Genomic DNA, 13,159 nt, shown 5'->3' with positions numbered 1-13,159 from the left:
TTGTATCATTTGTGTAATGACATATACCTTTTCACTTGCGTGACAGACAAGTATATATGCTTTTGTTGTTACTTTTGTGTTTTTTATTGTGTGTGTGTGTGTGTGTTTTCAGTCATAAGAGAATAGTTCTCAGTTACTCTAATGAGTGATTAGTAAATGCCATGAGAAACTCAAGGAGGAGCACAGTAAAGTTGTGACCCATTTTTGGCAGAACACCATGTCACCTACAAAACTCATTTCTTTCTTGTTCGTCCTTATCTTCTTGTTTTGTTGTTGTTGTTTGTTTTTGTTACTTTTCCTTCCTCCTATTCTTTTTATGCCTCCGCCACGAAGTGTCGCCGGAGGCATTATGTTTTGGGTTGTCCGTCTGTCCGTCCGTCCGTCTGTCCTTCCGTTCGTAATCAATTTTTTGGACAGCGGTATCCTAATGATACTTGGCATGTATATGTATGAGTGGGCGAAGTTGTGCCTATCAACTTTTTTGGTGCCTATCAACTTTTTTGGCGCACATGCTCAAGGTCAAAAGGTCAAAAGGTCAAGGTAAAATGCTCAAAATTTCACAATTTCCCCTATATCTATGCAATGCCTGGAGGTAGTTTTTTGAAACTTGGTGTATACATGAACTACTAAATAAAGATTCCCCAGAGAGAGTTTTGAGTCATGAAGTCAAAGATCAGGGGTGAAAGGTCAAGTGAAAATGTTAAAATTTCACTTTTTTCACCATATCTCACAAATATTTCAAGGTATCTTTATGGAACTTGATATATATGCATGTACTGACTGGCAGTAATCATGTAGGGAATTCAGGGGTCAAAGGTCAGGGGGGTCAAAGGTCAAGGTCAATTTGGGTACAAATCGTCAAATCCCCAAATACCTGCACTCTTACACAGTATAGCCATTCATCCAAATAAACCTAGTTTAAGGAATATGAACATTCAATGCATTTGTGACAAACCTGTCATTTTAATATTTTGCCACTTATGTGAAACTGTCATCACACATTGTCAAGACATTGTGCTATAGACCTATTCAGAGAACCATGCATTATGGCGGAGGCATACCAGTCGCCATAGCGACATTTCTAGTTCTTGTCCTTCTCCTCCTACTGTCTTCTCCTTATTCTTCTTCTTTCTCCTCTTTTTCGTCTTTATCTCCTTCTTCTTTGTGTTCCTCTCCTCCTTTCATCTCCAATACTGTACATGACAGCTTAGGAATCTGCTCACACATTATGCCCCCAGAAACCCACTTTTGGGACTGTTGAGTCATTTAACTTGCTGTGTTTTTTCTCTTCCAGAGTAACTACAACAGCACCATTGCTCTTCTACCTCTGTCTGTTCTGGATGCATTGCTCTGCTGGTGGATATCCTTTTCATTTTACCCATCTGGCACGTGTGTGCAGACATTTGCTCACGTGTACTTGGCTATAATGTGTACATTAATCTCTTGTATACGCAATATCTCTAGTGAATAGAATTTTTTGTAAATCGGGACTTCCCAACAATTTCATGAGTAGTTAAATTGGCGTCCGTTGAATCCAGTAGGGAACAGACAAATGCATGCGTGCACGTCACATTCTTGTCAGCATCAGAGTTAGTGTTTTCATTATGTGGTAGGACTTAGGAATGGCACCCCGACTCGTGAAATTTGCAAAAATAGAAACCCTGCAAAATACATGGCGTATACAGTAACCCATAGGGAAATTCTGCCACTGAAAGTTTAAAGATGAGGCCATTCTGCTGTAGGTAAATGATTGTTGGTGCAGCAGGACGGATAGCATACAAGTGTAGAATATCATGTTTATGATTGCTTCTCAGAGGTTAGTCTTAATCCCTTTGAATGAAACAGTCATAGTCAAATTGTCTGATAGGAGAGTGTGCTTGTAAATTTTTCCAAGTTGTGTAAATGTTTTGGCTGAAAATGGTAAAGATTGAGTTAATCATAGCAGATTGAGTTGTATGGAATTAGGTAAGCTGAATTAAGTGAAATGGTAGTATATTTCTTGTAGTCAATTTTTCATTTGCAAGCAGCATTTCAGTGCACCAGGGGAGCTTTAGGGAAATTAAGTTTTCCTCATCTTTCAGTTTTTAAGATTTCTTGTGATCCTACATATACATTTGTTGACTGTCAGTGGGGATCTTTACGTTAGCGATAGCTGTGGAGTCTTTTAAGGGGCCATAGTGGCCAGTGGCTTGTGTGAATATGTACCTCCGGTCAGCTGCCAAGCTACTGTCTTGTAATTCATTCTATGTATTACCAAGTTGAAGCTTATTTAATTGCATACCATCTACGAGGCATGCAGCACAACACATTGCACAGCTTTCCTTGACGCTATGCCATTGCACATCTTCCGGAGTCTTGTGGACACCAGCCGCACCCTGCGCCTCCGCCGCAACGTGGTGAAGCTCTGGCTCTACCGCCACTTCACCAACGCCCTCATCTTCTGCGTCGTCGCGGCCCTCATCTTTCTCATCTGGTCCGTCAAGATGCACCGTATGAACAGCTGCGTCCATGTGAGTACTTTCAAATGCGTGGGAGGTTAGCCTATACTCTGGGCAGAGGATGCAACTATGGTCTTTACTGTAAATGTCTGATGCAGTGAGACTATTGTCTTTACTAAACGATACATCTGATGCGACGAGACTACGAAGCATCCACGGCCTATATCCACTCGTCTTGCTTCAGTGTTTATTTTCTTAGTATCGACTTTGAATCGATGGCAGATTTTCTTGTTATCAACTATGAAACGGCTAAAGCAAGACAAGTTGATGTAGGCCGAGGATGCTTCCACTGTTCGTAGTCTTCCCGCATTAGTGGTACCTGCAGGGAGACAATAGTCTCCCCGCAGCGTAACTGCGAAGACAATAGCAGCATCCTCTACCGAGATTATAGGCTAGTGGGAGGTTGGTGTGTTAGCATCAGTACGTCAGCTGGGCAAATGTTTATCCATTTGCCTCTGCATTGCTATCCACCACAATAAGGCAATTTGGGCATATTCAGGCAAATGTTTCAATCAGTAGCACATAGTTTCAGGATTTCAATTACAAAGAGATTTGTGATTCCAGTATATCTTGAATCCACCAGTTTGGTTTAAATAAAATTCATGGTTTGAATGTAGTCCGTGAAATAACACTACCAGCACTAACCGTGGTACTTACGTGTTGAAAAGGCATACAGTTTTGCTGTAGGTTGGTACTGAAAAGGTTGTAAAAAAGTCGTAGTTTTGCCGTGATTCTTTGTGTTCGTGCTTTGGTATTGAATGTGTAGTTGTTAAGTAGTGAAAGAGGCGTAGATAAGTTGTAAAGTGGTTATAGATTGGGGGTGGATTAGTGAGGATTTAGTTGTAGGAAAGTCGTAGTTTTGCCACAGCACAATAGCCGACTTACGCACCTCCGCTCTCGCGACCGAGATCGCAGTCTTTTGTTATGCAGCGTGAAAGTCGGACAATAGACCACTAGCTATTCACGGCGATAATCCGTCTTTTGATACCACTGCTATTTTCCTCCAGAGCAGTTCCCTCAAATCTACGACTTTTCTACGAACGGTCGACTACTTTTTCATGACTTAATTATCGGTCTAGGCTTAAATCACTTTGGACTATTGTTACAGGCATCAATGCATCGGCAGGTAAAATCCATTCGCGCAAACAATGACTGTCAGTGGCTTCATTATCGTAGCAGCAGCTAGCTAGCTTCGCTCTCTGCTTTTTAGTGGCTGCGGGTCCTGCGTGCGCCTCAACCAAACTAGGATAAAATTATAGGACGAAGAGTAGAATTTTCTAGCGGGCGTATATGGTAACAACAGTTCAGGCTCATCTGGTCAGCTAACGAGCTGGTACAGCTCGTCTTGAATTGTACGAGTATACCTCGACTGTTTTTACAGCGGATAGAAGTTAAGTAGACTGTATTGGAATTAATTACAGCGCTGTAGATATAACGGCCCCCGCCCGCCAACGGATGGTTTGTACGTACGTCACGCACGTTACCTGAATGAATTGTGGATGTTCGTACGGCCACGCACGGCGGCCCGCCCGTCGTGAGACACATTTTCAATGGTGTAAAAGGCGGCGGTGGCAGATAACAACGAATGCGCGCGTTGTACACGTGAGAATTCAGCGTTCGTTGAATCTCCCCGGCCGCCTTGTATGGAAAAACACGTCCCCCAACGAGGTTGCGCGCGTTAGTTTAAAAAAAAAAAAAAAAAAAATCAAACACGTATTTCAACGCTGCATTCCAGTTTTGACAATCGAAGTCCTCGGGATCGGCAATGTTTATTTGTAAGATTGAGTTTCGTATGAATCGAACGAATCCAGTAAAATGGTATAAAAAGGCACCAACCATGCGTATAAAATAATTGAAAGTTTATTAATGGTCATCATACACTGAAATAGCAATTTGAAACAGAGTGCTTTCTCATGTAGGGTTGGACCTACTACTCATCGACCGCCTAATGTTTATTTGCTTGATAAGAATATGTAACAATGAAAATCACGTAAAAAACTTGACCTACGTTATTGAGAAAATCCAGTTCTATCAAATGCCGTTCCCTTTTCGATTCGAAGTTTCAGTGCAAAAATATCGCCGACGAACTTGCGTGGCCTCGTTTCAGCTCCCCGCGGTAACGCTCGTTATTAGGATCGACCGCTTTTTTTGCATTGACAATCAATGCACGCAAACCGAGTTGTATTGGACACCGTGTTGTAGAAAAAGTTTACGAAGCTTTTTAGAAACTTCCATAAACATTACATTGTGCTGTCATTACGATTCGGTCAAAATATTCATTCGAAATTTTGTCCTTGATTAAAACCATTAATGAACAGTGAATTTTCGCGTTTTCCCACACCATCCTCATCAACAGTCAAAGCCAATCCATTTTTATGTGCTTTGCGCGCAGTGAAGTGCGTACTAAGCGTTCAGTGCGCCAATAATACGCGGTCGGTTTAAAAGAAGGTGGTCGATATGTAGTAGGGCGATCTATCGTTTAAGTTTTTCATAATTCCAGACAGAGCATAGATTGCGCTTTCATGCTAAGTTTGAAAAAAAAAAAAATGTAAGAAAAGTGGTTACGGAAAGCGTTACAGGCCTGATTAGTTATTCCAAAAGTTCGTAATTATGAACGTTTATTATTATTATTATTATTATTATTATTATTATTATTATTATTATTATTATTCCGGAGGAGGGGGGGGGGGGGGACTTACTAGTATTTCGAAGGCTCGTTCCGAAGATTCGATATTCCCAGGACACGTAATTTAAAAGGTTGGCAGTAGCCCTAATCCGAAAATGAAATTAGGTTCCGTGAGGTGTAACTTTGATTTGTAATTCCAAAGTTGTGTCAGTGTACCTCCTTCTTTATTTTTCCTTTTTTCCATTCACGAATTTTATTTCACATTCCAATCGGCAAAATCTTTGGAATGACGAAGATTCCTATTAAGAAACTTATTTGATTTAATAAAATTACAGAATGACGGACCGTGGATAAACGTCACAAAATAATGTTCGTGATAATGAGCCCTATACTAGTATCTATATATCATTTCCAATTAATGCAACGCAAGTTATCCACGGAAACGATGCGTGACACAGGGAAAAGGGATCGATTTTAGATACGGCCTAACAAGCGTTTGCTCATGCAGTCTCTCCGTGAATAATGTTCTTGAATGAATTTAGTAAGCGATGAGTGGCATTTCATTGAAAAGGAGCATGTTTGTTTTTGTTCTTTGTCAATGACACTCGGAAATGACTCCGTTCAAACGAGAATTTTGCAGTAACCGTCTTCTAAAAAACTGTTCGTAATATCTTTATATCGTCTTCAGGGGCGGATCCAGGAATTTCGTGTAAGAGGGGGCGCGTTTACAAAATTAAATGGGGCGCACGCACCCCTCCCCCATTTTTTCTTGTTATTTCTTTTGTTTAACAAAAAAAAAATAAATAAAGGGGGGGGGGTGGGGGCGTGCGCCGGTTGCGGTCCTTCCTGGATCCGCCCTTGACGATAAACTTGGCAACCTGAGTTATCAATTCGTTATCACAAAATATCGTTATACAACCCTCTTCGTTGTAACATTAAACATGAGTGCACTGTAAGCATGAACATGAGCTGACTGTAATTCATGCCCACGCCTACAGTAGGCCTAGGTTTATACACACGATACTATGCATGGATTCAACTATCGAAATATAGCGAAGCAGCCACCGATTGTCTATCGGTTACTTAATCGTTTTTCTTATTAAAATCTTCGATCGACATGATTTACCTCTGACATTTTTATTGACACTGGACTTTCTCCCTTTCTTTTTTTTTCTCGAGATCTTTCGTGCGATTGGATGCGGTTATCCTCTTTTCACCTACGAATCTCAATAACTTTTTGATATTTCATGGTTTCTTCAAAAGCATTACGTTCGCGTTGTGCATGACTTCAAAGGAGAATTGTTTCTCCTCCACTTTCCCTCAGTGGTCACTGTAGGCCTATATGTATTTAACTTGAAAGGAAAAAAGAGAGTGTGCAGTTCTCCTTTGTTCTCAGGGAGAACAAAGATTAGAAAAGCAACGACAGCATGTGCATCGAAGCGCACGCTTAGCGATTGCTCCGTCGAGATTTTTATTCGGCGGTGAATACAATGTAGGGCCTATGTGATAAAGAGAATCGGTTAATGAGTGTATTCAGAGACAGATGAGTGATAAAGCTCCTCAGGGGGCGGGATGCCTTCACAAAATCGGGGGGGGGGGGCGAACGCGCTCCCTCCATTTTTCTTTTAATTTCTTTGGTTTAAAAAAATGATGAAAGGGGGCGCCTGATGCGCTACCGCCTGGATCTGCCACTGAAACTGCAGACATTTCGTAACGATTATCAAAGACATCCAAGTCCAAGCTGGGCTTGTATTGGTCTCAAGGGTCTGCAGGGTGGTTCCAGGATTTTTTTTTTTTTTTTTTTTTTGGGGGGGGGGGGCGCACTGAATAGTTCTGGTGCCACTTCCGGGTTTCATTTCATATTTTTGTGCGCCGGTTGCGGCCCGTCCGTTCCCCCCGATCCGCCACTGATTTGCGAACATATCAACAAAATTTAGCTTTCGTCTGCAAGATTCGAAAATAGTCGCAATTGAATTCTTAAACATATGCCTTGTATTGTCCGCAAACGTTTGTCGTGTCGTAAAGAAATTTTGTATAGTCCCTATACACAAAATATAGTCCATGGGCCAAGACCCGAAAAATGGGTTATTGGTATACCACCCGAGGTGGCAAACTGACCTTTTTGGTGTCATTTTGTTTGTCGGGCATAGATATGCTTATCAAGCTATGGTAGCATTTCAAAATGAGTAGCTTAGACATAATAAATGAATTTAAACCAATTTGGTCTCGCTTTTATATCCCTATACTTCTGCATCGAGACTATGTATGTATGACTATAAATGTATATGTATATATAATGATATTACATTCATACATAGAACACACAACTAATTCCTTGATCAGCGTGTGCTTGCATATCTTTTAGTTTGTGAACACTTCCGTGTTTTTGTTCGGTGTTTTTTCTTTTTGTGTGTGTAATTATGTGTTCATGGCCAATTTTAATAACTTTCCATGCCCCTATATATTTATAAAGGTCTCATGCAATCCATATAATTAGTCTTCACTCTCACTACCTCTTACACACACACACACATACACACACACACACACACACACGCAAACACACACACATACACACATAGCGCGACGCATTTTCTATTACCTATACATGTACACCGCTTTCAATTTCTCAAAGCATTTCACCACGTAACAGAAGACGATAATGGAAATTTAGGTATCTACAGAATTTGACATTTATTTCAGAACGAACGAGGAAAACAGACATGCAGAATAATATGTGCATTCGCGACAACACTCTCAGCGGAAACGGGCAGGAAGCCTCACTGCTCTCCTGCTCTTCCTGTCTGGACACTTGCTGCCTCCAGAGAGCGGCGTTGACCGGATGAGGGCGGGAGTGGACGGTGTCGGGGCCGTTGGCTTGGGCAAGACGGGGGCAGGCGGTGTCGTGATCGTTGGCTTGGGCAGGACGGGGGCAGGCGGTGTCCGGGCTGTTGGCTTGGGCAAGACGGGGGCAGGCTTGGTGGGCTGTGCTTGGGCAGGATACTGGGCGAGGATGGGTGTTGAAGGTGTCACGGCTGTTTGCAGCTCCATCAAGACAGGAGTCCTGAAAGTGAAAACAAAGAATGATCACCCCCTTACAAGAAAATGTTATACATAAGACTGGGTGTAGTTGGGAAGAAAAAAAAGTAAAAGTGATACATAAACATGCGAGCTTGTATAGACATCACATCTAGCCAGGAAGGCATTAGTGATACGCAAAAATCTGCCACGGGGCCGTGTAGCTAAAGTTGTTATTCCATTCCCAATAACAACAAAATTTCAAATTCCAGTAAAATAATCAGAAAGAGAAACAGAACTACGGTATAGAGAAACAAATCAAAATTCACATAATGCGTGATATGTAATGTTGGATGATGAAGATATACAAAAGTCGCACAGGGCCTATTTATATGAAGGGCAATTTATCAATCAGATGCAATACATATACACATATACGTTTGAAAAGAGAGAATCTGTTATATAGGATTGCATAGTGATGCAAAATAATACATTACCTCGGCTTTCGATAGTTCTTCGTGTTGAAGATGGCGTTTCTCACATCGTACCGCACTTCATCGTACGCCTCCCGATTTTTTGCGATGCCTTGCATCTCCATGATCTCCATGATGATTGTGTGGAGCTTTCCATCGCGTAGGCTCGTCAGGCCCCGGCTCCTGATGATGTCCCTGATCAGGCGCTAAGAAGAACACAGAACGGAAAGAGAGAAAATATTGGACAAAATTAATAATACCGGTAAACAATCGTGTAATCACTATATGTTAATTAGCAGAAATTACCAGCAGTTATGCGTAATCATGCCAGGCTTAAATTGATTATAGGGCTTTAAGAAAACACATTCAATAGTTTCTTACCTTGTAAGACTTTCGAGCAGCCGTCATCTTGCCTCGCCTATGAGGTGCTGGTACTCCAGTAGGTGCTGTTTGCTGGCATGGCTGGTGAAGAGTGTTGACAGCATCAACGAAGCCATAGTAGGATGCCATGACGAAAACGGTGAAAACGAGTTTGCTTCAGGTAACGAGTTTGGATGTTATTCGATGCGCAGTTCGGAGTTTGTGGTATGGAGGTAAGTAAGTTTCAATATATATACACTGTACCCGGAACTCATCGTCGTGGTATATTTTAAGGTGTTTTGACCTGATTGGTGCTGACGAAAACTATGGGACATTAGCGACATAGAAACTTGCAGTTTCTATTGGCTACTTCACTAATTACCCATTGTATGATTGGTCAAACTCTTGGCGTCTCCGGATTTGGCATCTTCCTCGTAAATGTTTTATTGTACTCCTCTCATGCGTTAATTACCCCTTCCATCCAGCACAAACGGGCGGCGAAAACAATAATGAACAAAGAATAACCCGGTTGACCATCGGACGCCTTCTTCCAAACTGCACATTCAGACATCGCGGGCTTTATTGTTTGAGAGAAGCCAGCTTTGAACACTATTTTGTCAAGTTTACCTATACAAAGAATAACACGCCTGCTGTTGTGTGCGACTACTTGAACTCCCTTGTTTCAAGTTTGAGGAAACTATAACATAGGCCCTATAGGCCTAACTATTGAATGCTATAATATAGTCACGTACCCAACGTGAAAACTGTTTATCAAACATTTAAAAGATGTTGAAGATATAAAACATCCCAGTGTGTAGCCTGTCTCACTTAAAAACCTTAAGTGTATACTCTTTAAGAATTGCAATATATTGTGTTGCATAATATCTAGATATCACTAACTAATGATGTCTCTGTGTTTCAGTGTGTTATCGATTGTAAGCACATACTATTGCACGTTATGTTATTTAATAGCTTATACAAGAACTGAAAAAGAAGAAAAAAACCCGACATTAAGCTAAGATAGACCGTTTATGGTTTACAATTATTTTTAGAATGTTACATTTTCTTAAGCCTTATAAGTAGCGATAAGTATTAAGGCTGCACACTAGCCCATTTTCTCCTGAATGGTCCGTCAATTCTCATTCCCTGTCGGACCAGTATATAGGTATATTATTTTTTTCTCATTTCATTTCCGCCGGTCCGAGCATAACCCTTTTTCAAGTCCGAAAAAGGGGAAACCATTATTGATTAGCTTTGGAGCGTGAGACGACATAAAGCTTCAGCTTGGAAATTGTCTTTTTGTACGAGGAAGCTCTCAGACAGTGACTTTTACCGTCCCATTAAGTTCCGGAATACAGCCTATGCCATATTTAGGTATATAGGGCAAGCAGCAAGATTTGTGTTTGTTAGGGACAACTTTTGCGAACAACATGCAATAATGAATTCATTGCAGAACCGTTCCATCTTATTCAAGGGAAAAAGAAGTTCCCATAGTACCGTAAATCACTGATCAACGATGATGGGATAATGAACACACAAAATACACACAGACAGACACGCACACACACACACACACACACACACACACACACACACACACACAAAGAACGACTATACGTAGGAACCTATTGGTATAACGATTGCATACCTACATGTAAGTAACGAGATGCATATCGTATTTCCGTCACAAGTGAAGGTGGCATTACAATAATGCAATAGTTATAATAATCATGATGATGACAGGCCTTTATAATAATAAGAATGATAAAACAAAATATAATAAGAATGAAATTTAAACGCGCTTGGACAGATTTCTTCGCGCAAGATTTTTACTGATCCACACTGAGCCATGCGTCCGGTAAGATCCAAACACATGGCCCGGAATCTTGTATAGTGTTGCACTGTTTCATGTACCGGATGCATGCATGGTGGGGAAATGGTTGTATTAAATTCACGAATTTACGGGCCAATTTTATAACTGCTTTCGCGGGTTTAGACAGTTCCAAAGTGAAAGTCGTTCATGCATCAACTTTTCATGGATCCACTCTGTAATGTGCATCTTGTATACTGGAACATACATGTGGCATGCACAAATTAGTGTATTCGCGCACGTGCTTTTAATTTCGCGCTAGTTTCTGGTTGCGCGAAATGCGCGAAGATTGTCAGTCGACTGGTAGTACAATGTACTTTGGGATTGATGATGACGCATTTCAGATTTGTGATTTATACGCGAGTTTTTATTGATGACGTCATGTGTTAGCTCGGTTACCGCACCTGAGGTGCGTTGAATGCAAGAATGAGACAAAGTAACAGAAACATATCAAGCTGGACAGACCCAAGTACCCCTTCACCATCCCCCTCTCGCTGCAAATTTGAACATTTTAAAAAGACAAACAAACCCAAGTAACATAATAAATGTAACAAAATGTCTGCTGATAACAAGGATCAACGTACTTCTACCGGGGCTGAGCTTCAGAAAAGAGCTCGAAATCATGAATTCGATCGCGCCATGCCTCTTTACAAGGGTTGCAATTATACCCAATTTCAAGCTTCGGCTCTCATGCTCGGATTATTTGGAAGGAACCCGGGGGTATGTTTCTATCATCATTTTTTTTTTTTTTCATTTCGATTCTTTTTTGTTTTTCATCGGCGGAAAGTCCTCATTTGGAAAGATACTTTCACAAAATACTTCATTTCGTATTACTTTAGTATAAAAATTGCATACGAGGCAACATTATTATTTAGATTCAGCAATGCACGAAGCTGTGGATGTGTTTAGTTTTAAATTATCCGATCGCGTTGCCAGGAATGCAATGGTAAATATCAGGAAGAATGATAGTAAAAGTACGTGATTTCAGTTTTCTTTTCTGTTCATGACATCATTTCAAAAATGACAACATTTGCATAACAACACAATGTTGTTTCCTATACTTCTAAATTATGGCTGACGTGATTATTACATGTTAATGCCGTGTAAGCCTTATCCTTGTAGTGAGCTAATAGCATTCAATCTCAACAGATGTACGTCATTATTATCTGTTTCGTCGGGCGCAGGTTAGTCAGGCTGCGATTGACGACATACTGAGAGTCATGCAAGAGATATTGCCATCTGACCATACACTACCAGGCAATTATCGGGCTCTCCGAAATATAGCAAGCGATTTCATCGGGCCAATGGAAACTTTCCACATATGCGAGGACGAATGCGTAGCATTCGTAGGTAAACAACTTTTCGAACATTTTATTTTCCAAATGTTTCGTTGTCGTCGTCGTAGTTGTAGTTGTTGTTGCTATCAAGTATTAACTTTAAAGTGTCAGCAGGTCACATGTTTAAATTAGGGGCCGTTAAGGTCTGTATCTTCACGTTATTTGCCTGCCTGCAATACAGTAAGCCATTAGTGGCCGTATCAAAACCACACCATGCACGAATACGGATAACTATTAGACAATGTTCTAGGAGAGTATAGGGAAGGGCAGCTCACTGAGCGAGCTGGGCAGGATTAAGTGGCGTGGACGGACCATAGAAGTCCTCATCGCTTTGTTTCGGACCAAAAGGTGGTATATATCCGAATCGGCTCGATGTTCAACTAGGTAAAGAAGCTCCTCGACAACGGACACAGCTGTTTCGGGTATGTCCGGAACATTATTTTAGGATGCGTTTATCAACTCTTTTTCTCGGCAGAAACAGGTTTTCCAAACAGCTTTCAAGGAATTTTACGAGTTGATAAACGCAAAGCTGTTTTGAAAGCCCTTTCGGAAAGCCTTTTCGAAAGCCGCAAATTTGTGGCTTTCCAAACAGGTTTTCTAAACAGGTTTTCAGAAAGCTGTTTGTAAGAGCTTTTTGAAGTAGATAAACGCAAAGCTGTTTTGAAACGGCTTTGTAGTATTGTACTGCAGTTACGGACAATGCATGCCTAATTATGACCTCTTCTCCTCGGGTCGAATTGCGCAATGCAGCTGTGCAGTGACAGGCCAGTTATCATGTTCGCGCAGAGTTGATAAATATTTTGGAAGCCGTTTCTAAGGCATGATGTTCAATAAAAACCTTAATCAACTGATACATCATGATAATCATCAAAATCTTAACACTGTGTTTGTGTGGATGTTAACAGGCAGTCGGGCAAATATGGACGTTTGCCCACAATGTGGGAAAAGGAGGTACGAGATGGATGGGAAGACTGCGA

At 41.1% G+C, this 13,159-nt stretch overlaps 1 protein-coding gene across 1 annotated transcript in view; it reads left to right on the top strand.

Moving 5' to 3' along the window:
- The window catches only part of LOC140235116 (transmembrane protein 87A-like), a 63,935-nt gene that overhangs the window by 25,547 nt on the left and 25,229 nt on the right, over positions 1-13,159 (top strand). The window contains exons 13-14 of the mRNA XM_072315159.1: positions 1,295-1,362; positions 2,345-2,510. Of these exons, the coding sequence (XP_072171260.1) occupies positions 1,295-1,362; positions 2,345-2,510 (234 nt within the window). The remainder of the gene's footprint in view (positions 1-1,294; positions 1,363-2,344; positions 2,511-13,159) is intronic.

This window comes from Diadema setosum, chromosome 1 (assembly GCF_964275005.1).
Source record: "Diadema setosum chromosome 1, eeDiaSeto1, whole genome shotgun sequence".
In the NCBI taxonomy this organism is placed as follows: domain Eukaryota; kingdom Metazoa; phylum Echinodermata; class Echinoidea; order Diadematoida; family Diadematidae; genus Diadema; species Diadema setosum.
This window is presented reverse-complemented; position numbering and strand designations above follow the sequence as displayed.